Source organism: Oncorhynchus clarkii, chromosome 2 (assembly GCF_045791955.1).
Source record: "Oncorhynchus clarkii lewisi isolate Uvic-CL-2024 chromosome 2, UVic_Ocla_1.0, whole genome shotgun sequence".
Taxonomy (NCBI): domain Eukaryota; kingdom Metazoa; phylum Chordata; class Actinopteri; order Salmoniformes; family Salmonidae; genus Oncorhynchus; species Oncorhynchus clarkii.
In genome coordinates, this window is record NC_092148.1 from 62,010,075 (window position 1) to 62,033,963 (window position 23,889).

General features: G+C 41.6%; 1 protein-coding gene across 1 annotated transcript; it reads right to left on the reverse strand.

Moving 5' to 3' along the window:
* Positions 1 to 54: 54 nt before the first annotated feature.
* On the reverse strand, positions 55 to 23,046 carry LOC139371189 (RING finger and SPRY domain-containing protein 1-like). Its single transcript, XM_071111362.1, has 15 exons — positions 22,672 to 23,046; positions 21,632 to 22,072; positions 20,885 to 20,937; positions 13,328 to 13,440; positions 4,369 to 4,495; positions 3,400 to 3,458; positions 3,199 to 3,265; positions 2,968 to 3,099; positions 2,771 to 2,886; positions 2,450 to 2,593; positions 2,244 to 2,355; positions 1,983 to 2,085; positions 1,680 to 1,832; positions 1,447 to 1,551; positions 55 to 1,334 (listed from the first exon to the last, which is right to left on the reverse strand). The coding sequence occupies exons 2-15, from the start codon at positions 21,988 to 21,990 to the stop codon at positions 1,238 to 1,240; spliced, it is 1,740 nt and encodes a 579-aa protein (XP_070967463.1). The 5' UTR covers positions 21,991 to 22,072; positions 22,672 to 23,046; the 3' UTR covers positions 55 to 1,237.
* Positions 23,047 to 23,889: the final 843 nt, after the last annotated feature.

The window sequence follows — 23,889 nt, forward strand, 5'->3', positions numbered from 1 at the left end:
AACGTTCAATGTTTAAGTGCGTTAGTAGGTCCTTTATTGCAATCATGGACTACATTTATTTTCGTCCCATGATAATGCGGCGTGGCATACACATCATACATTCTGGCTGATGCGTTTAGTAGTGATGTAGCTAGCCTGCTAAATCTTGTCAATAAAATTGGCATCTTTGACAAGCAACTATGCAACACAATACATTTATTACAATTATCATAACCCAGAAAACAATGATTATTCAGTAAATCACATCTTTGTGACCCCTGGGGCTACTCCATTAAAGACAGATACAATTGAACGTTTAACTCTTTATTTCTTCCATGACTAACTCATTGTCAGGAATGGACTGGAGACAACTGGTCCTCCATATATACACACTGTGGCCAAATGTAGTCATTCGTATTGATTGAGATGTAGTACCTTCAGATTTTCCACAACCACTTCATATAACCCTATAATTAAAATGTGATTAGCTGTGATTTCAATAACCCCAATTTCATTACATTTTGTTTGAATTGTAGATATATAATAATATTTTGAGTAACAGTTATTTCATAAAATGTTCAATCTCATTTATAACAGCATGGTTACTCAACCCAGAAATGCTTCAAGTAGAGGAGAGAGGGACAAATCTGTGCTCAGTTAATATTGTATGATCGAGCAGGGCCTTAACATCATTGTCTCAGCCAACTGAGCCAACCAAGGCTGTCTCTTCATTGTTGTGCCTTTACTTTTAGTCAGAATAAAACAAGAGAATCACAGATACATGTAAAACCTCTGAGCAGAGATACACAGGACATATTGACCAGAGCCTAAGAGAGGGAACATTAGGCAGATCCATGTGCAGACACTGAGTTTATGACATTAAGATTGATGGGGTGATTCTGGAAATGCTGCTGCCTGGTAATGTCTCTAATTGTCTTCCTCCCACTGCCCCCTCACTCTACAAGCACTTTTTTTGCTCCCAGACGGGGTGTGGGGCCCCATCTCCTCACAGAGAGAACACGCCATGGAGTGCAGCAGAAGAAAGGGTTACCCCTCCTTGTCCTATTCTCCCTACACTATCCCCCACACTGTATCTCTCCTGGAGCTCTGTCAGGTCCCATCACTCCCTCCTCACATTAGGCCCAGGGTCCGATCAGGAACCCTGGCACAGCCTCACAGTCCTATTGGTCGGGTTGATTACTGGGATAAAGGTGATAGGAGGGGAGGAGCGTTCATGTCCTGGTTTGAAGGTGATGTGTCAGGACACATGTGAGATGAGTCTGACACGGGTCAGGATGTCCTGGCGACACAACGGGCACGTCTCCAGCTGTAAGGCACACTCCATACACATCCCACTAAGGATACAAAACACACACAGAGACCACATAAGGAGCCGTAACATACAGGCAAATGGCTAGATACTCAATACAGGTACAAGGGGTGAAACAGAGAGGGAAGTTGTTGTACCTGTGTCCGCAGGGTCTCAGCTCTGTATCGGCCATCTGGTCACAGCAGAGGGTGCAACAGTTGTCTCTGATGCTCACCTGCTTGAGCAGGGCCAGGCGCCGGTGTCTGAGGAACACACAAGCAGTCACTAAATGGTACATGGGAGTTCACATAATGTGCAGATGTCCTGTTCAACTAGAGTGATCATTTAAAGCCTAACCATTTTGCCCAAGGCTACATTAGCTCAGACTTACCTGGGAAGGATAATCTTCTCATCAGACGCCAGTGAGGCAAAGTCATTGAAGGTGCTGAACTTGACAGACGGGGGATGGCGGAAGGGCTTCGCCCCAAAGTTAAACTCACATTGTTGGTAGGACATGAAACTTGCTGCTGCAAAGAAGCCAGACCTGGAAAAAGAAAGGAAGTAGGAAGACCAATGAGGATATTGGACGTGGCAGTGAGTTACTGAAATGTACAGTATGTCAATACTTGTGTGGGGTGCACTTTGGATTATGGCCAGAAAATAGAGCAAGCAGGAGCAGGGTGTGTACACTCACGTTGCAGAGGAAAACACCTGCTTCTCTGAGGGGAGCTGATGTCCATTCAGGTAGAAAAGCATCTGCTTCTTACTGAGGTCCAGTAGGAAACCTATGGCATCTCCTACAGATCAAAGAAAGTGTAAGGCTTAAGCATATGCTTGTAAGGGACAGTAGTTTGGTAACAAATGTGTGTAAGCCGAGGTGTTGACAGACATCTCGCCATTACAGCCTGCCTCTGAGCTACAACATGAAACTGTATGGAGTTTGGGATGCACTTACCCTCTTTCCAGCAGGGGTGGGAGTGTGGTTTACTGCGAGCGTTGTACCAGATTAGCTGCCTGCAGCCATCATATGCACACGAGTATTCATCATCTCCTATCCCATAACCCTCCTGAAACACACACATTACGGCATTCAGTCTCTAGCAGAAATAAACACTGCTTGCTGTGTACAGCATGTACAGTGTACAGCATGTAAGCACGTACATGGTTAAGGAACTTGCTGTCCTTGGTGGCCCAGCCAATCTGCATGACCCCGGAGGTGACCACTGTGACCTCATAGTACCACACGCCTGAGTCCACACAGAAGGTACAGCGGACACTCTCAAAGGAGGACGCGTCGCAGCGCGCCTTGGGAGAGTGGAGAAAAGGGCAGATCCATTATCTCTATGGAACAGGATGATACTGATCAGTGTGATACTGGCATTTAGCATAACAAACAAAGTATAATAATTTATTGTGTGCGCAACAGGGATCATTCTAGTCACACTGCTCTGTCAGGCGTGTTACAGAGAGAGGCCCCCTCACCTCCAGTCCACTGGGCGAGATCTTTAGATACTCGCTGACGTCGTTGCTGTTCAGCATGGCGTTGATGTTGCTCAAGTTCACCTTCTCGTAGGTGAACTGACGGCCATCTTTCAGGACTGAGGAGAAAGGATGGAGAGAATATTAACAGTCAGTAGATGAGAACTGTCCTCCATAACATGATGTACCCTATTACTCACAGAGGTTATCTAGGCTCCATTGGGAACAGAAGCCGACCTGGCGCTTCAGGTAGTCTGTGTGGTCAGCCCACGATTCCAGAACCCCCAATCGTTCACTTATACACGACTCAGACACTGTTAGCTTGTTCTCACCTGCAACAGGGAAATATAACAGTTACTAGTCCGTTTTGTGGCCAATGGGATAGCATAGCAACCTTCAGAAGGGTGTGCAGGATAAGGGGACAAACTTACTGGTCTGTGAGAACTTCTCCAAGGCTATGAGGGCAAAGAGCATTACAGTAGGATGGGCCTCAGAACTCTGGGAAGAGATGTTCAGATAAATTAGACAAGGTCTCAGCCTCATTCTACAGAAAAATGACATGTAACCCAAGTATATGACTATTGACAGAGCAACAGCATTTGTGTGGTTCTACATGTTTGTTGTGGTCTCACCAGGCTCTCCAGCAGGTACCCCAGGGTTCCAGGGCTCAGGAGTCCAATGCTGGCTGGACCTGAGACATGTGGAGTGGGCGTTAGGTGAATGAACAACACTAAGGGCCACAGTAAAGGGACAGGATTGCACCCCCAACAAAAATTATATATAATATATGTTTCACATGCGCTGAATACAATGGGTGTAGACTTTACTGTCAAATGCTTGCTTACGAGCCCTTCCCAACGATACAGAGCTAATAAATAATAATACAAAGAAAAATAGTAACACAACGCTTCCAGAGAAAGACGATGTGTAATTCAAAGTTTGGGGTGTAAACAAACAGACATTGAATAGTAGAGGCAACCCCTGTTGGGTATGTCAGACAGACTGAGTTGTCTCACCCTGGCCACCCTCTCCCCAGCCCAGTGCTGCAGGCTCAGCAGAACTGTCAGAGCAAAGGCAGAGCATTTTGGCCGTGTCATGACAAGCATACAACTCAAACCTGCAGGATCAGCTCTTTCAGTTCACAATGACCATTTGGTATGCCAAATACTGGTTCGTCAACTAGGGTCAAATAACCTGTGGCACTTGAGAGCATTTTCATTTTTCACTGTTGATTATGTGAGTTCAAGAGTGTGTGTGTGTGTGTGTATGTAAGATAAAGTGTGTGTGGGGTTTGGTTTTACCATTCTTGTGGGGACCAGAAGTCATCAAGTTTAGTAAAACAAGGAAAATTTGGACAAGTGGGGACATTTCGCCAGTCCCCACAAGGACAAATATTTTATATAAAAAAATAAAAAAATAAAAAAAAATAAAAAATGTTTTAGGCTTAATAGTTAGGTTTAGAGTTACAATTAGGGTTAGGTAATGTTAGGTTAAGAAAAATAGGATTTTGAATGTGAATCAATTGTCCCTACATGGATAGTAAAACAAACGTGTGTGTGTGTGTAAGAGAATGAAGGAGATCAGGTTGCATCCACACTTACCAGCCAGTTTCTCAGCCAGGCAGCCCAGTACAGCAGTAGTGTTGCGGTGCTTAGAAGGGATGATGGCATCCTGGCGGGCCACAGTGGCACTCAAGCTCAGCATCTCGGACAACTTCTGTAGAGCATCCTGACAAAGGAGGGGAAACAAGCACTGTTTTGAAAGCCCAAACGAAGGAAAACAATGTCTCTTGAAATCTATTGAAACTTCATATAGTCTTTTCTTTCATAATACAGTTCCTTCAGAAAGTATTCATACCCCTTGATTATTCTACGTTTTGTTGCGTTACAGGCTGAATTCAAAGTGTATTATTTTTTTCCTCACTCATCTACACACAATACCCTTTAATGACAAAGTGAAAACATGTTTTTAGAAAGGTTTGCAAAATGTATTGAAAATGAAATACAGAAAATCTATTTTACATAAGTAATCACCTTCGAGTCAACATTTTGTAGATGTTCCTTTGGCAGTGATTACAACTGTGAAGCTTTCAGGGTAAGTCTAAGAGCTTTTTACACCTGTGCAGCATTTCCCCATTATTCTTTAAAATAATGATTCAAGCTCTGTCAAATTAGTTTTTGGTCGTTGCTAGGCAACCATTTTCAGGTCTTGCCATAATTGTAGAAGTAGATTTAAGTAAACTGTAACTCGGCCTCTCAGGAACTTTCACCGTCTTCTTGGAAAGTAACTTTAGTGTAGATTTGTTTGCAAATGTCGTCTTGCTGAAAGGTGAATTCACCTCCCAGTGTCTGGTGGAAAGCAGACTGAACCAGGCTTTTCTCTAGGATTCTGCCTGTGCTTAGCTCCATTCCGTTTCTTTTTTTTTTTATCCGTAAAAACTCTGTAGTCCTTAACAATTACAAGCATACCCATAAACATGATGCAGCCACCACTGTTTGAAAATATGTAGAGTGGTACTCAGTTATGTTGTATTGGATTTGCCCCAAACATAACATTTTGTAGACAGGACAAAAAGTCAATTGCTTTGCCACATTTTTTTGCAGTATTACTTTAGTGTCTTGTTGGAAACAGGATGCATGTTTTGGAATATTTTGATTCTGTACAGGCTTTGTTCTTTTTACTCTGTCAATTAGGTTAGTATTGTGGAGTAACTACAATGTTGTTGATCCATCCGCAGTGTTCTCCGGTCACAGCTATCAACTCTAACTGTTTTAAAGTCACCATTGGCCTCGTGGTGAACTCCTTGAGCTTTTTCCTTCCTCTCTGGCAACTGAGTTAGTAAGGACGACTATCTTTGTAGTGACTGGGTGTATTGGTACACCATCCAAAATATAATTAATAACTGCACCAAGATCAAAGGGATATTCAATGTCTTTTATCATCTACCATTAGGTGCCTGTCTTTGCAAGGCATTGGATATTCTCCCTGGCCTCTGTGGTTGAATCAGTGTTCACTGCTCAACTGAGAGACCTTACAATTATCTGTATGTGTGGGGGACAGAGACATGGTTGTCATTCAAAAATCATGTTAAACACTATTATTGCACACAGAGCAAGTCCATGTAACATATTACGTGACTTGTTACGAAATATTTTACCCCTGAACTTATTCATGCTTGCCATAACAAAAGGGTTGAATATGTATTGTGTCAAGACATTTCAGCCTTTCAATTTTAATTAATTAATTATTTTTATTACATAAATCCACATTGACATTAAGAGGTATTGTGTGTAGGCCAGTGACAAAAATATATTTAATCAACTTTAATATCAGGCTGTAACGCAACATGTGGGGAAAAATCTACGGGTGTGAATAGGTTTTGAAGGCACAGTACACAGTGTACAAAACATTAGGAACACCTTCCTAATATTGAGTTGCACCCCATTTTGCCATCAGAACAGCCTCAATTAAATTGGGGCATGGATACTACAAGGTGTCAAAACATTCCACAGGGATGCTGGCCCATGTGGATTCCAATGTTTCCCACAGTTGTGTCAAGTTGGCTGGATGTCCTTTGAGTGGTGGACCATTCTTGATACACACAGGAATCGATCGGGCGTGAAAAGCCTAGCAGCATTGCAGTTCTTGACACACTCAAACCAGTGCGCCTGGCACCTACCAACATACCCCATTCAAAAGTACTTAAAATATTTTTTCTTGCCCATTCACCCTCTGAATGGCACACATACACAATCCATGTCTCAATTGTATCAAGGCTTAAAAATCCTTTAAACCGAAAATATTATGCATGGAAGTAACTGAATATTTTTCATTAGCTTTGAAAAAAAGTGACTATGGCAAGCCTATCCTCTCATATTATTAAACATGCAACTATTGTAATGAAGCAGAGAATGTAATACATAATTGACAAACATTTCCTAAATTACAATGTGGGAAAAAAACGGTTCGAAAAGATGCACCTGATGAGAGCCGTTTCATGTGACAGAGTGATGAACGTCTCCGTTAGAAACTGAGAAATAGGGAAAACGTAAATATGCAACATATAAGATGGGTTGTTAATATGACTAGGATTGTGCCTTTGGCTTCTGGACAATTAAAAAAAGTAGATATGAACAGTAGAGAAATGCTGTGAAACTTTGGTTGCTGGCACAGCTGTTCTTAGCTGCTCGTGCTGCTCCTCCCTGCAGCCTGATTTGGAGTTGCTTAGCAATGAGTCTCTGCTCTGGCTTGCTCGTGGATCACTGACTAGAGACAGCCATTAGTTGCGGTACGAAAAGGTACTTTATACTTTAAAGTCACTGTACATTACTATTTTCAGCTAAATAATAATTCCGGTCAACCACTGTTCCTTTTTTATGAGATTTGTTCAATTCTGGCACCAATTTAATTGAACGAAGTAATGCAAATTCACCTATAGACTAATAAGCATGACCGGTCAATGTATTTTGGGCGGCTAAGCGACTAACATCCCTAATTAGAACCCTTTACTATTTAAGCAGCAGTTTCTCCCTCCAGTCTTAATTATTTTTGTTGGTGAATGTTTGGGGTGGCCAACTTTTCCATTCCAAGTTGTGCGTGACTGAAAGTGAGTACTTTTCATTATTGTACAGTACCTATTTATTCAAGGGTTTTTTACTATTTTCTGTATTGTAGAATAATAGGGGAGACATCAAAACTATGAAATAACATATGGAACCATGTAGTAACCAAGTTTTTTTTATTTTAATATATTTGAGATTCTTCAAAGTATTCACCCTTTGCCTTGATGACAGCTTTGCACACAATCAGCTTCACCTGGAATGCTTTTCCAACAATCTTGAAGGAGTTCCCACATATGCTGAGCACTTGTTGGCTACTTTTCCTTCACTCTGTGGTCAACTCATTCCAAACCATCTCAAATGGGTTGAGGTCAGATGATTGTGGAGGCCAGGTCATCTGATGCAGCACTCCATCACTCTCCTTGGTCAAATACCCCTGACACAGCTTGGAGGTGTGTTTTGGGTCATTGTCCTGTTGAAAAACAAATGATAGTCCCAAACCAGATGGGATGGTGTATCGCTATGGTAGCCATCCTGGTTAACTGTGCCTTGAATTCTAAATAAAATCAGTGTCACCAGCAAAGCATCCCCATACCATAACACCACCTCCTCCATGCTTCACAGTGGGAACCACACATGCGGCGATCATCTGTTCACCTAATCTGCGTCTCTCGGTTGGAACCAAAAATCTCAAATTTGAACTCAAAGGACAGATTTCCACCGGTCTAATGTCCATTGCTTCTTACTGGTGTCCTTTGGTAGTGGTTTCTTTGTAGCAATTTGACCATGGAGGCCTGATTCATGAAGTCTCTTCTGAACAGTTGATGTTGAGATCAGAGGTCGACCGATTAATCCAAATGGCCGATTAATTAGGGCCGATTTCAAGTTTTCATATCGGTAATCAGCATTTTTGGACACTGATTATGGCCAATTACATTGCACTCCAGGAGGAGACTGCGTGGCAGGCTTGACTACCTGTTACGCGAGTGCAGCAAGGAGCCAAGGTAAGTTGCTAGCTAGTATTAAACTTACCTTGTAAAAAAAAAAATCTATCAAAACATAACCACTAGTTGACTACACATGGTTAATGATATTACTAGTTTATCTAGCTTGTCCTGCATTGGATATAATCAATGTGCCTGTTAATTTATCATCGAATTACAGCCTACTTCGCCAAACGGGTGATGATTTAACAAGTGCATCCTTGAAAAAGCACTGTCGTTGCACCAATGTGTACCTAACCATAAACATCAATGTCTTTCTTAAAATCAATACACAAGTATATGTTTTTAAACCTGCATATTTAGTTAATATTGCCTGCTGACATTAATTTCTTTTTTTCTCTTGCGTTCTTTGCAAGCAGAGTCAGGGTATATGCAGCAGTTTGGGCTGCCTGGCTCATTGCGAACTGTATGAAGACCATTTCTTCCAAACAAAGACCATATTTAATTTGCCAGAATTGTACATAATTATGACATAACATTGAAGGCTGTGCAATGCATCAGCAATATTTAGACTTAGGGATGCCACCCATTAGATAAAATACGTAAAGGTTCCGTATTTCATTGAAAGAATAAATGTTTTGTTTTCAAAATGATAGTTTCCGGATTTGACCATATTAATGACCTAAGGCTCGTATTTCTGTATGTTATTATATTATAATTAAGTCTATGATAGAGCAGTCTGAGCGGTGGTAGGCAGCAGCAGGCTCATAAGCATTCATTCAAACAGCACTTTCCTGCATTTGCCAGCAGCTCTTCGCTGTGCTTCAAGCATTGCGCTGTTCATGGCTTCAAGCCTCCCAAGATTAGGCTGGCAATACTATAGTGCCTATAAGAACATCAGAAAGTCAAAGGTATATGAAATACAAATGGTATAGAGAGAAATATTCCTAGAATTCCTATAATAAATACAACCTAAAACTTCTTACCTGGGAATATTGAAGACTCATGTTAAAAGGAACCACCAGCTTTCATATGTTCTGAGCAAGGAACTTAAACATTAGCTTTTTTTACATGGCAAATATTGCACTTTTACTTTCTTTTCCAACACTTTGTTTTTGCATTATTTAAACCAAATTGAACATGTTGTTTCATTATTTATTTGAGACCAAATTGATTTTATTGATGTATTATATTAAGTTAAAATAAAACTGTTCAATCAGTATTGCTGAAACTGTCATTATTCCATATATATATATATATATATATATATATGGAATAATGACAGTATATATACACATATATGGAATAATGAGTTTCAACAATACTGAATGTTTATTTTAACTTAATATAATACGTCAATAAAATCAATTTGGTCTAAAATAAATATATATTAATATATATATATATATATATATATATAAAAATAAAAAATAAATATATATATATATAACAAAAAAAATAATCTGATTAATCGGTATCGGCTTTTTTTGGTCCTCCAATTATCAGTATCAGAAAACCATAATCAGTCGACCTCTGGTTGAGATGTGTCTGTTACTTTAACTCTGTGAAGCATTTAGGCTGCAATCTGAAGTTCAGTTAACTCTAATGACCTTACCCTCTATAGCAGAGGTAACTCTGGGTCTTCCTTTCCTGTGGCGGGCCTCATGAGAGCCAGTTTCATCATAGCGCTTGAAGAAACGTTCAAAGTTCTTGAAATTTTCCAGATTGACTGCCCTTCATGTCTTAAAGTAATGATGGACTGTCATTTCTCTTTGCTTATTTGAGCTGTTCTTGCTATAATATGGACATGATCTTTTACCAAATAGAGCCATCTTCTGTATACCACACCTATCTTGTCATAACAACTGATTGGCTCAAATGCATTAAGGAAAGAAAGAAATTGCACAAAATAAGGTACACCGGTTAATTGAAATGCATTCCAGGTGACTAACTCATGAAGCAAAGGGTGGCTACTTTGAAGAATCTCAAAAATAAAATATAATTTGATTTGTTTAACCCTTTTTTGGTCACTACATGATTCCATATGTGTTATTTTATAGTTTCCTTTTGGAATTGAAATATATGTACAATTTGTTTAGGATAATGAAATGAAACAAGGAAAATATATATTTTATTATTTTATCTAAGAACATGTATAAATAAGAATTTTTAGTTGAAGTTTATATAATGCTGCCAAATTACTTGTCACTTCAGTAAAATTACGTGTCACTTCAGCATGTAAGAAACACTACATGACCAAAAGTATGTGGACACCTGCTCGCCGAACATCTCATTCCAAAATCATGGGCATTAATATGGAGTTGGTCCCCTTTGCTGCTATAACAGCCTCCACTCTTCTGGGAAAGCTTTCCACTAGAGGTTAGAACATTGCTGCGTGAACTTTCTGCCATTAAGCCTCAAGAGCATTAGTGAGGTTGGGCGATTAGGCCTGGCTCGCAGTCAGCGTTCCAATTTATCCCAAAAACGTGAGGTCAGGGCTTTGTGTAGGCCAGTCAAGTTCTTTCACACCGATCTCAACAAACCATTTCTGTATGGACCTCGCTTTGCGCACAGGGGCATTGTCCTGCTAAAACAGGAAAGGGCCTTCCCCAAACTGCTGCCAAACAGTTGGAAGCACAGAATCTAGAATGTCAATATAGGCTGTAGCATTAAGATTTCCCTTCACTGGGACTAAGGGGCCAAGCCCAAACCATGAAAAAACAGCCCCAGACCATTATTCCTCCTCCACCAAACTTCACAGTTGGCACTATGCATTGGGGCAGGTAGTGTTCTCCTGGCATCCGCCAAACCCAGATTCGTCTGGCGGTCTGCCACATGGGGGAGTGTGATTCATCACTCCAGTGAATGCATTTCCACTGCTCCAGAGCCCAATGGCGGCAAGCATTACACCACTAGGGGTGACGCTTGGCACTGCGCATGGTGATCTTAGGCTTGTGTGCGGCTTCTCGGCCATTGAAACCCATTTCATGAAGCTCCCGATGAAGAGTCCTTGTGCTGACGTTGCTTCCAGAAGCAGTTTGGAAGTCAGTAGTGAGTGTTGGAACCGAGATACGATTTTAACGTGCTTCAGCACTCGGCGGTCTTGTTTTGTGAGCTTGTGTGGCCTACCACTTCAAAATAACAGCATTTACAGTTGACCAGAGTAGCTCTAGCAGGGAAGAAATTTGACAAACTGACTTGTTGGAAAAGTGCCATCCTATGACGGTGACACGTTGAAAGTCACTGAACTCTTAAGGCCATTCTACCGCCAATGTTTGTCGATGAAGATTGCATGGCTGTGTGCTCGATTTTATACACCCGTCAGCAACGGGTATGGCTGAAATATCCAATCCACTCATTGAAGGGGTGTCCACATACCTTCGTATATACAGGTCCTTCAGAAAGTATTCAGACCCTTGACTTTTTACACATTGTTACATTACAGTCTCAATCTAAAATGGATTAAATAAAAAAATATCAGCAATCTACACACAATACCCCATAATGACAATGCGAAAACAGGCTTATATCAAAAACCAAGCCATGAGTTCGGTGGAATTGTCTGTAGAACTGAGACAGAATCAGGGGAGAAGGGCCTTGGTCAGTGAGGTGACCAACAACCCGATGGTCACTCTGATAGAGCTCCAGAGTTCCTCTATTGAGATGGGAGAACCTTGCAGAAGGACAACCTTCTCTGCAGCAGTCTACCAATCAGGCCTTTATGGTAGAGTGGCCAAACTCAAGCCACTCCTCAGTAAAAGGCACGACAGCCCACTTGGAGTTGACCAAAAAAAGCATCTAAAGGACTCTGACCATGAGAAACAAGATACTCTGGTCTGATGAAACAAAAGTTAAACTCTTTGGCCTGAATGCCAAATGCCAGGTCTGGAGGAAACCTGGTACCATCCAACGGAGAAGCATGATGGTGGCAGCATCATGCTGTGGGGATGTTTTTCAGCTGCAGGGACTGTGAGACTAGTCAGGATCGAGGGAAAGATAAACGGAGTAAAGTACAGAAAGATCCTTGATGAAAACCTGCTCCAGTCCGAACAACCCTAAGCACACAGCCAAGACAACGCAGGAGTGGCTTCGGGACAAGTCTCTGAATGTCCTTGAGTGGCTCAACCAGAGCCCGTACTTGATCCCGATCAAACATCTCAGGAGAGACCTGAAAATTGCTGTGCAGCAACGCTACCCATCCAACCTGACAGAGCTTGAGAGGATCTGCAGAGAAAAATGGGAGAAACTCCCCAGATACAGGTGTACCAAGCTTGTAGCGTTATACCAAAGAAGACTCAAGGATGTTATAAAATGGAGATACTAACTGCCAAAAGATGCTTCAACAAAGCACTGAGTAAAGGGTAAGAATACTTTTTATTTCATTTTTATAAATTAGCAAAAATGTATTTAAAAACTGTTTTTGCTTTGTCGTTATGGGATATTGTGTGTAGATTGATGAGGGGGGGGACTATTTAATCCATTTTAGAATAAGGCTGTAACCTTACAAAATGTGGAAAAGGTAAAGGGGTCTGAATACTTTCCAAAGGCACTGTACATCCTCAGTTTGTTTGATACTTTTCAATTTCTTATCCTTTTTCACTTGTCAGTCATGATTGTATGTTAACATGCGTTAATATCTCCATTTTATAACCTCATATCATAACTTGTATCACAAACTTACCTACTGGCCTTACAAGCCATCAAATCTACATCCTACCCCCATGTGCTCCCATGTCCCTGTACTGTAATTTTTAGTTAGTTAATAAGTACCCTGAACAGGAAACCTTGTCTCCAACCATCTTACAGATGCACCGTAGTGGCAACATCACTCCTCAACCCTAGTTATTTTTTAAATAACTATCAATCCCCCACCCCCATCCCTACTGGAACATGAGCTTGGTGTGTTGTAATCAGCTGCTATCAATGAGTGTCTAAGAGTGGATGGCCATGCTTTGGGAAGTTGAGCTTTGAATTTGAGTTTTGTGTAGGCATTAGGCAAGGAAGATGGATCTTGGAGGCATTACACAGACGAGACCCAGATGGTAACTAATACTCACTTTGGTGGGCAGTGGGCACTCGTCAAGCAGCAGGGTAATCACAGCTGGTCCCAGTGGGTCGTCCAGCGGTATGACCCGGATCAGAGACTGGACCACCTCCAACCAGCCGTCATCTTAGGGTGGCACAGGGGGTAGGGGGAAAGGTAGAGGTTAGCAGGGGATAGCAAAACTGGTTAATTAACAGCCTATTTGTAGTTGTCACACTAGATGCAGATATGTGCGGTCTGAGGTTTAGTGTCTAAGCACGTCTGCTTTGAGGCGTATTGTGCATCACTCAACTGGCCAGAAACTGAAACTCAATTACTGTTGAATTTGGTGGAAAGTGAGGTATTATTTTGGCTTCTCTTCCCCCTAGCCACCCTTAATTCAATATAATTGAATAATTTCTAAACTTTCCCTGTGTTAAACTATGTAACTCAATTTGAACTTATGTGGCAACAGCAGCACAAGGCATGGATGGATGTATTTTGGACATTTCCATGTAAAAGGACCCATGAACAACAACAGCTCATAGGAGTATATGAAATTGAGTGTCAAATGAAAGCTAAGCATCAATATTGAGAAATGAATCCATATACATATCCATTTTACATCCTAAAAATGAGGAAGAAGCAAAGGCGTTGATTTCTGGTCAAAAAGATAGAAAAGGGCTCTTAGAAATCATCGACCAGATTAAGTCTTGATGTATTTCTAATACCTTAAAACACAATATTGAAGTGAAGACCCCTGCAAACTACACTTAACAAAAACAAATTCAACATGCAACAATTTCTAAGATTTTACTGAGTTAATTCATGTAAGGAAATCAGTCAATTGAAATACATTCATTAGGCCTTAATCTATGCATTTCACATGACTGGGAATACAGATATGCATCTGTTGGTCACAGATACTGTACCTTAAAAAAATAAGTAGGGGCGTGGATCAGAAAACCAGTCAGTATCTGGTGTGACCACCATGTGCCTCATGCAGCACAACACATCTCCTTCGCATAGAGTTGATCAGGCTGTTGATTGTGGCCTGTAGAATATTGTCGCACTCCACTTCAATGTTTGTGCGAAGTTGCTGGATATTGGCGGGAACTGGAGCACGCTGTCGTACACGTTGATCCAGAGCATCCCAAAGAGGGTCAATGGGTTACATGTCTGGTGAGTATGCAGACACATTTTTAGCTTCCAGGAATTGTGTACAGATCCTTGCATCATGGGTCTGTGCCTCATCATGCTGAAACATGAGGCGATGGCGGCGGATGAATGGCACGACAATGGGCCTCAAGATCTCGTCACGGTAACTCTGTGCATCCAAATTGCCATCGATAAAATGCAATTGTGTTCGTTGTCTGTATCCTATGCCTGCCCATGCCATAACGCCACTGCCACCATGGAGCACTCTGTTGACTTGGGAGGGGAAGGTCGAGAGCCATGCTACCTCTGAAACACAACCCTGCCCAGCCACACTGCTCTCTTAACCCGGAAGCCAGACGCAACAAATGTGTCGGAGGAAACGCCGTCCAGCTGGCGGCCGGAGTCAGCTTGCAGGCAACCTGCCCGCCACAAGGGATCGCTAGAGTGTGACGTGACAAGGAAATCCCAGCTGGCCAAACCCTCCTCTAACCCGGACGATGCTGGGCCAAATGGGTCTCCCGGTCGGCTGTGAAACAGCCTGGGATCAGACCTGAGACTGTAGTGCCTTAAAAAGCTGCGCCACTCAGGAGGCCTGAAGAACACACTTCTCCAGTGTGCCAGTGGCCATTGAAGGTGAGCATTTGCCCACTGAAGTCGGGTACAAAGCCGAACTGCAGTCAGGTCAAGACCCTGGTGAGGATGATGAGCACGCAGATTAGCTTCCCTGAGATGGTGTCTGACAGTTTGTGCAGAAATGGTTTGTGCAAACCCAGTTTCATCAGCTGTCCGGGTGGCTGGTCTCAGACGATCCCATAGGTGAAGACGCCAGATGTGGAGGTCCTGCGCTGGTGTGGTTATACGTGGTCTGTAGTTGTGAGGCCGGTTGGAGGTACTGCCAAATGCTCTAAAACCGACTTATGGCAGAGAACATTAAATTATCTGGCAACAGCTCTGGTGGACATTCCTGCAGTCAGCATGCCAATTGCACGCTCCCTCAAAACCTGAGACATCTGTGGCATTGTGTTGCGTGACAAAACTCTATTTTTTGAGTGGCACTTTTATTGTCCCCAGCGCAAGGCACCTGTGTAATGATCATGCTGTTTAATCAGCTTCTTGATATGCCACACCTGTCAGGTGGATGGATTACCTTAGCAAAGAAGAAATGCTCACTTAACAGGGATGTAAAAAAAATGTATACACAAAATGTTACAGAAATAAGCTTTTTGTGCATATGGAACATTTCTGGAATCTTTTATTTCAGCCTGTGAAACATGGGACCAACAATTCACATGTTGCGTTTATATTTTTTATATAAATATGCTTTCTTTTTTTGCCGTGGTATAATTCTGGCATTGAGTATCATGATACTAAACCTGGTATCGAAGTCAATTCTGGTATCGTGACAACACTACACTGTATGAGTACAGTATAATGTACTGTATTGTACTATACTGAGCTCTACTGTGCTGTACTTTGATGTCCAAACTTGTGAAACAGACCTCTATAATTGGTTCAGGTTTGGTCCTAACCAACCAAATTAGGTGTTTTTTGGAGGGCAGAGCTCATTAAAATAATAGCCAGTGTGAGGAATAGAAGTATGCAATATCCTTCTTACTTTTGTGTACCTATTCTAGAGCCCTATAAAAAGGGATGGGCAACTTTGATAGGGTGGGGGACCGCAGTTGCTCGTCAGGGGGCCGCGGTTGCTCGTCGGTCTGTGTACCCACATTCATACCCATGCATGTAGTCAGAGCTGGCTCTAGCCTTTTGGGGTCCCCAAGCGAAATTATGTTGGATCCCACCATGTCAAACAAACAAATTATCTTTTGGCATTTATCAAATTGTACCGAAACTGTGTTTCTATCACAGCTGTCGTGATTTTTTTTATACAGTATGACTTCACTTGCATAAACGCTGTGGATGTAAATATGGTTAGTGACGGACAGAGAGAGAAACTGATGATGCACAACATTTCGAAATTGCACATTGTGCATTCTACTATTCTAACGCTCAACAGTAAGTTGAGACCGACAGTTCATAAAATACAAAAATGTAGACGCGGTCTACAAAAAGGGGGGCCGCAGGCCATCAGTTGCCTATCCCTGTACTACTACATCAGTTTATTTTTAATCCTAATTATGCTTTCTCCTGTGCTTTTTCCCAGGTTTAGTTTCTTCTCCATTTTTTTTCTCTCAAAATCATACTGTAATAGTAAAACAAAAACTGGATGTTCTAAGTCCGCAACAATGCTTACACCCCATCAGGAGACCACAAGGTCTGGAATTTTGTTGTTGTTGTTGGGGTGTTGATACCCTAATTCAACTGCCCACAGCAAGATATTTATTGATGCTAATAATCATGATATCAGCCTACTTTGCAGTTAACATTTAATTGAGAGGGTTTTCGAGAAAGCGATAAGTCTTCTGGTAGATGGAAAGGCTAACGACTACACAAAGTGGTAGAGAAATGTGCCCACAAAGACAGAGGCATTACAGCATTTCCTCTTCAGAAAGTAGAAGGAAAATAGGAATCACTGATGCATTTTGTTCATGGCTTATGATCATTTTAGGCATATTAATAAATGTTTTAATAAATTCAATACATTTAATTGATTTCCTACTAAGTTCAATAATTGTAAAAAATATTGTTGAATTCCATTTTAAAAATGTCTGGATTACATGATTCTGTCCACGTTCACAGCGACGCAGACTTTATAGGGCCCTACTATTCAGGCTATATCGTCATGAAGAGAATGACATTCATATCCATTATTATGCATTTCTGTATAGTACAGATCAGGGACCCGTGATGTAATTATGTTAACGGCTGTAAATCCACTTTACTTACTGTAGTTGAATAAGTCAAGGTGTCATTTCATAGCTGACACCCCATTCCTTCTGCAGACATCTTTGAATCTTAATTCGGAGCAAATATTTAAAGAGTCTTTGGTAAACGTGGTACATAAAAAAGCTGAGGGAGATTTTACAGAAATTCTGTTAACAAATGTTTTTGTAAAATGTTCAGTGTAATTTGTTAAATGTATGTAGACACCTGCTCATCAAACATCTCATTCCAAAATCATGGGCATTAACATGGAGTTGGTCCCCCCTTTGCTGCAAAACAGCCTCTACTCTTCTGGGAAGGCTTTCCACTAGATGTTGGAACATTGCTGCGCGGACATGCTTCCATTCAGCCACAAGAGCATTATTGGCACTGATGGCTTGTAGTCGGCATTCCAATTCATCCCAAAGGTGTTCGATGGGGTTGAGGTCAGGGCTCTGTGCAGGCCAGTTAAGTTCTTCTACACTGACCTTGACAAACCATTTCTGTTTTGCCCTCACTTTATGCACAGGGGCATTGTCATGCTGAAAAAGGGCTTACCCCAAACTGTTGGCACAAAGTTGTACACAGAATCATCTAGAATGTCATTGTATGCTGTAGCGTTAAGATTTCCCTTCACTGGAACTAAGGGGCCTAGCCCGAACCATGAAAAACAGCCCCAGATCATTATTCCTCCTCCAACAAACTTTACAGTTGGCACTATGCATTGGGGAAGGTAGTGTTCTCCTGGCATCAGCCAAACCCAGATTCGTCCTTTGGACTGCCAGATCGTGAAGCGTGATTCATCACTCCAGAGAACGCGTTTTCACTGCTCCAGAGTCCAAAGCCGGCAAGCTTTACACCACTCCAGCTGACGCTTGGCATTGCGCATGTCGATCTTAGGCTTGTGTGCCGCTGCTCTGCTATGGAAACCCATTTCATGAAGTTGCTGACTAACAGTTCTTGTGCTGACGTTGCTTCCAAAAGCAGTTTTGAACTCGGAAGTGAGTGTTGCAACCGAGGACAGATGATTTTTACACATTACACGCTTCAGCACTCAAGTTCTGTGAGCTTGTCTACCACTTTGCGGCTGAGCCATTGTTGCTCCTAGACGTTTCCACTTCACAATAACAGCACTTACTGTTGACCGGAGCAGCTCTAGCAGGGCAGAAATGTGACGAATTGACATGTTGGAAAGGTGGCATCCTATGAGTCCTCAATTTATACACCTGTCAGCAACGGGTGTGGCTGAAATAACCGAATCCACTAATGTAAAGTGTCCACATACTTTTGGCCATGTAGTGTAGTTGGATGGTTTGTTCAATTTTGTTTGGCATACATGTTAAAGTGAAAAATCGGTGTCTCAGCGCCATTCCGTTAACGGGGAATTACCCTTTTACAGATATCCAAAACATCAGTGTGTAACATTAGAAAAATCCCACTCCTTTTCCCGATAACAGGCCCAGGAATAACTCCATTCTACCCTTCCCAGTAGCAGTGACTCAACACCTCAAACAGTACACAGCTGTGGCAACAAGTCCCCCCAGGATTCTGCAATTGCAAAATTCAATGCAAAATCAAACAATCAGCACATATTATGCAAAAGCTCACAATTTTGACCAATCCCCGCCCTTTTAGCGCATTAAAGCGGGTTCGTAGTTTTGACCAATTACCATGGAAAATGGCCCAATCCCACCACACATCAAAGTTTTTCCCCCACGGCCTGTCAGTGTTTTTATGTGCGAAGATGGCTGATTGTTGATGGCTGACAGGCACAGTACAATGAACAGAAATCAATCATTTGCCATCAAAAAATAACAGCTAAAGTGCGAAACAATTTCCAAATGTTTTACATGAAAGTGGTTGGAAATTGTTTTGCACACCTTGTAACGTTGTGCTGGAACACAAGAGAAAGTCGGCAATCAACAGTCACTTCGAATCAGCAAAGCATATGAGAATGTGAGAACAGTTCCCACAGCAGCGGCAGATCACCATGACTGAAGTGGTAGCAGGAAAGACTGTGGCAAGCGCTGAAAGAATCAAGGTGAGTGGCATTTTACTCAAACTTTTACTCCGCTAACCTTGGCTTTAGTAGGGTGGTTGGCATTCGGCTCTCCCCAGGATGTCTATGGGGAGCTCTGCTCAAAGCACTGAGTGCAATTTGTCAGATTTGCCGTTTTAAACTCTGTAAAACTTAATACGGATCACGAAAGCACAATCTTCCTGGAATTTTTTAGAAACGGTAATACTGTTTTAAAAGTACATATCAACCACAATACTCTATTTTTACGTTTTCTGTTCTTTATCTCCCTTACGACCTTTTCAGGAAAAATAAATAAATAACCACAATCAAGTATTTTGAAGACAACTTATGCGAAATAAATATTGATCCTCAAATTGAAAGTGATTGATCAGCTTTTAATCCATTTGTTCTTTGAGAGAGAGTGTGGGTGGGAATGGGAGGTTCATCTCGTGTTTATAGCATGCCCCAAGCCTGATGGAGACGAGACGAGAGGTGTGTGTGAGTGGATTATGAATGACACACGGATATATATTTTATCTAATTAATTGGTGCAATTGTTATTTTTCACCTCTCGTTATGTTCAGAAAAAGAAGTGCGTTTCTTCAAAAAAAGAAACAGCACAAAAGAGCACTTTGTCTCAAGTTGACCTTGAGATATAATGTCTTAAATGCAGCTTGGACCCCAGGTGTTTCTTTTGTCCTAGTTTAATCTTTTTTAGTACCTACAGATTATGGGGGAATGCATTTTTTTAATGTTGAAAATAAACCAAATTGAGCACTTTAATTGCTTCAATTTTTGGGGGTATTATGTATTCTGCTTAAAAATCGTCCTAAAAAACTGAGCACATGACTTTTTATTGCTTTATTTGAAATTAACATGGAAAAAAAAACATTGCAAAATGTAGCTCGGAATTTCTGAAAAGATGCCACTAAATCAAGCATTTTGGGCCGCTGAAATCACAAAAAAGTCACAAAATCCTAGTGGGACTGGGCAACGAGAGGAGAGACAAGCTGGCGGGCTGGATACAGATGTTAAGACTGTTAGGCCCCACTAGATCCAACTCTGAAACCAGCTAAAGAGAGGCTCAGACCTGCCACTGACTGTCCACAAGAACTAGCACCATGCTCTGGCACTATGGGTCTGGTTCTCAAAAACAAGTAGCATTAATAGGGAATAGCAAAACTTTACAAGCAAGTCTCAATGTAAAATGAACACAATCTTGCTGTGGGATCAGGTGAGATTGTCATGACTAATAGGCAGGCACAAAGGCATTTCATTATTGCCTTAGAGACTGGATGGGAAGCCTGCATTAGTATCATTGTGTAGGCTAGAAGAGCCTTTAACAGAGGGTAATGACTGGCAAAGCCTGGGAAACCTTATGATCCACTCTATCGATATCCAGAGGTTACAGCTACGAAGAGGACACACTATTTACTTAATTTGACACAGGAGACAGCCACAGAGGACAGAGCTCCTCTTACTGTTCTATCTGATACTGAAGAAAATGAATAATCTTTCTTGGGAAACTTATGAAATCCATGTATTACATCAATGCTCATGTACAGTACCATATAAGGACATTTGTCTTACCCGTTTCTGCCATCTCATGCAGCGTGATCATGGAGTAGGGGGGCTCTTGGTCGCTAAAAAAAAAAAGTGATTGTGAACAGAGAATCTTGTGACAGTGACACTCAATAATCATCACATGTAATGTGTGGGTGCATTGTTAAGTCTCTCGCTCTAAGTAGTTATGAAATTCAGATGACAAGCTAGAGGCAGAGCGGAACAGTGCGATGGATGGCTGTAACTGTTGAGAATGTTGTTTTGTCTGATAGAGAGGCTGGCACATTGGCCTCCCTCATCCTGTCTATAAATCTGACCAATGACAGCAGACTTAATGCTCCCTTGGGAACTCCTCCTGGAGGATAATCCCAGAGAAGAATCTGTCTCTGCTCACAGGTTCATGTCCATCATTAGAGCGTAAAATCAGACCCTGACCTCTATGGCTCTGAGGAAGCATTCGGTCAGCCTAAACACTATTGACAGGGTTCTGAGGGAGCAGAGGAGGCTGTCTGGAGGATAACACCTCAATGGCCAACAAGCTTGTACCAAGATGTAAGCCTATCCCGAGTGAGAGTTTACACACCCCTCAAACATCTTAAGACCCCGGAGGTGTGTGCTGTGAATGTCTGAAGTGCCAACAAAGAGCCTGCACAATCTGAACAAACTGTACTACAGTCCAGACAAATAACACGACCTGTGAAGGGAAGCAAAGTTTATTATGGAGGTCATGTCCACTAGCTTGGTTGGGAATTAGACTACATTTCAAACACTTACTTGTCAACTAGAGTCCTGATCACAGCTAGTGTGTCCAGCACCAACCCATCCACGTTTTGTTTCTTCCGGCGGGGTTCATGGGGTCCCCGGCCACGCCGTGGGGGTCTGACAGGGTCCCGGGGCCGACTGCTTCGTGCCTCAGGGGGATCGGCAGCGGGGTGATCAACTCGCCTGAGTTGCCTGCGAGTTGCGGATCCATCCTCCACGTCACTTTCTTCTCTACAAACACAGCTGTTTCCCATAGTCCCGGATGTCTCAAGGCTTTCCCAAAACCCTAGTGATAACTGCTCCAATGAGAGCAGCAGAACCTGCACAAGGCTCCTGCTGGCACAGAATGCAATCCAGCTAGCTACTATCATATCATTTGGAGCCCTGGTGGAGGCGTCTCATGATGATTCGGATGGGGACGTCAGTCATCCTGCTGCTGCGGATGGCAGATAGCTAGGAGGGAGTAGCACAGATCAGCAGTGCTACAGTGAGCAAAAACCATTCTATCGGGTGGAAGTCCACGTGCACTTCCCAAACTCTAACCTGTGTAAAATAACATGTATAGAAAAAATAGCTAGCTACATGTTGAAGAAAAACAAATTACTCTGCGAAATGAATTTATGTAGCTAACGTTAGCTAGTAATGTTAATCAGCAACTCCAGCTAACATTATAGACGGCTGTTTGGCAGTTATATTTCAGGGAAATGTAGCTGACTAGCAAGCTAACTAACTATGACCAATTTACACCAAGGATAAATTGACTGGCTGTAACAGCCAGTTAAAATGGCTAATTAGTTACCTGTACTGTACTGTAGTTAGTTAACTATATATGACTGAGAACTTTTATTAAACTAGCTAGCTATAATTAGATTACCAAATTATAACACTAACGTTAGCTTACTATCTGGCATCAACAGGTTAACATAAATAGTTCACAGCCATTTCCCACACGATTCCTAGAAATAGGTCTAGGCTACGCTGCCAATGTTGGCTCTCATGAGATGCTTGTTGGTCCTAGTACAGCAACGAAAAATGGCTCGCAAGTTACTTACCTCGCAAATGAGCTAGTTGTGTCCTCGGTTAAAGAACTATAAAATAAACTGTCAGGATGAACAGGCCTCAAAAGCTTTAGGGAAAAAGCGTTTACGTTAGGCTCGCTAGCTAACGTGTAGCCTACCTTGCTAGATAACACGGTAGCTATCAAAAAAATAAGCTAACAAGCTAGTTAACATTCATATTTAATCCACTCCTTCTTGATTCAATCGTGTCAAACATTTACTTCCTCACACCCCTTTGTCTGATTTCGTTGACGGCTGTACGGATAGCTAGTTCCGTAGTGTCGGCTATCCCCCATCTGATCAGCTGTCACCAGGACCGGAGTAGCTTGATGCGGCAGCACGAGTTTCTAAACAACTTTAGTTAATTTTTTTGTTTCTTAACGAGTGTCTTTGGTACTATGGACGAGGGAGTTCAGAGACCTAACCCCAAGTGATTTTAGATGTATATGTAATTTGGACTGGAAGCTATTGAACATTTGATCTGTACGTAAATGAATAACCACAGCTGTAATATAATACATATTTGTAGAAAATCAACAGGGAGGAATTAAAAAAAAAAAAAAAAAATGTAAATTTGATAAGATAAGAAACCACCGCAATTGGCTGTAGATCTGCAGCTCATATGGAGAGTGAGCTATTGAAAATTAGACCCATCACAGAAAATATTCATATAAAATCTGTGAAATTAAAAATTGCAATTATAATGGGTGTACAATGGAGGGAGGTCAAGTGGTTTTAGATGTATATGTAATTTGGACTGGAAGCTATTGATTATTATAAGATATGTAGGACTACGTGAATGAATAACCAGGATAAATATTTGTAAAAATCAAATGGAGAGAATTTTGAAAAAGTTACTTGCTTTGATAATAGAGGTCAAGGAACACACCACACTTGTCTGAAAAACACCAGATAGGTGCAGTGAGATGTGTTGTTTTAGGGTCAGGCATAGTAGTACGACACCCCTGGAGCAAATGTAGATCTCTGGCACATTCAAATTCAAGTTGTTACTGATAACCTACATTGCAGGCGAAGACACTGAAATACATTGATATTACAATACATACACAATAACAACACATTCAAGTTTAAATCACAAGTGAAATTCATGATAATATGTACACTACTGGTCAAAAGTTTTATAACACCTACTCATTCAAGGGGTTTTCTTTATTCTTTACTATTTTCTACATTGTAGAATAATAGCGAAGA